Source organism: Sinocyclocheilus grahami, unplaced genomic scaffold, assembly GCF_001515645.1.
Source record: "Sinocyclocheilus grahami isolate Dianchi unplaced genomic scaffold, SAMN03320097.WGS_v1.1 scaffold19896.1, whole genome shotgun sequence".
NCBI classification, from domain to species: domain Eukaryota; kingdom Metazoa; phylum Chordata; class Actinopteri; order Cypriniformes; family Cyprinidae; genus Sinocyclocheilus; species Sinocyclocheilus grahami.
In genome coordinates, this window is record NW_015517796.1 from 1 (window position 1) to 511 (window position 511).

At 42.1% G+C, this 511-nt stretch overlaps 1 protein-coding gene across 1 annotated transcript; it reads right to left on the reverse strand.

Annotated features, from left to right (window-relative positions):
- Positions 1–8: 8 nt before the first annotated feature.
- On the reverse strand, positions 9–505 carry LOC107579749 (G2/M phase-specific E3 ubiquitin-protein ligase-like). The gene is made up of 2 exons (XM_016265543.1): positions 319–505; positions 9–237 (listed from the first exon to the last, which is right to left on the reverse strand). Exons 1-2 carry the CDS (start codon positions 496–498, stop codon positions 25–27), a joined length of 393 nt encoding a protein of 130 aa, XP_016121029.1. The 5' UTR covers positions 499–505; the 3' UTR covers positions 9–24.
- Between the last annotated feature and the right edge of the window lie 6 nt (positions 506–511).

Below are 511 nucleotides of genomic sequence, written 5' to 3' on the forward strand. Positions count from 1 at the left end.
AAAAAAAAAAAAAAGCCCTGTTAGTTACAGTGCATTATAAAATGTAATCCATAACATTTTATTACCAAGAAATACAAACCTCTCAAATGCAGACCGACTGCGACCAAGACAGTACCAGTGTGCAGTATCTAAGGCAACCTTCCTGGCTGTTTGAGGGTCGTTGATAACTGCAAATGTCCCAGCCATATCTACGATGGTCTCAATGTTGTTGAAGGCATCATAATCCCCAGAAGCTAACTAAGATGAGGAAGCAGAGTATTAAGAGAATATTCAAGCAATTAATACAACTTGGTACAAAAAACTTCTGAGAGAGCTTACTCTCTGCAAGTTGATGCAAAGCTCTGGGTCTGTAATCTCTTCAACAGAAATGACTGTGGCCTCAGGGCTAGTCGTCAGTGCTCTAAAGAGGCTTGGTGAAAGGAACTGTGGTCCTGGTCCCCCGTGGACAACTGAGAGGGCAATGGCAACACCAGCAGTGAAGTAATCATCATTCTGCATTGCTGGAAAAAAA

Coding starts and splice junctions, on each gene's coding strand:
- LOC107579749 (XM_016265543.1), bottom strand. CDS start 498: ATGCAGAATGATGATTACTTCACTGCTGGTGTTGCCATTGCCCTCTCA. Junction 238..318: donor TTTGCATCAACTTGCAGAGA/GTAAGCTCTCTC, acceptor TCCTCATCTTAG/TTAGCTTCTGGGGATTATGA.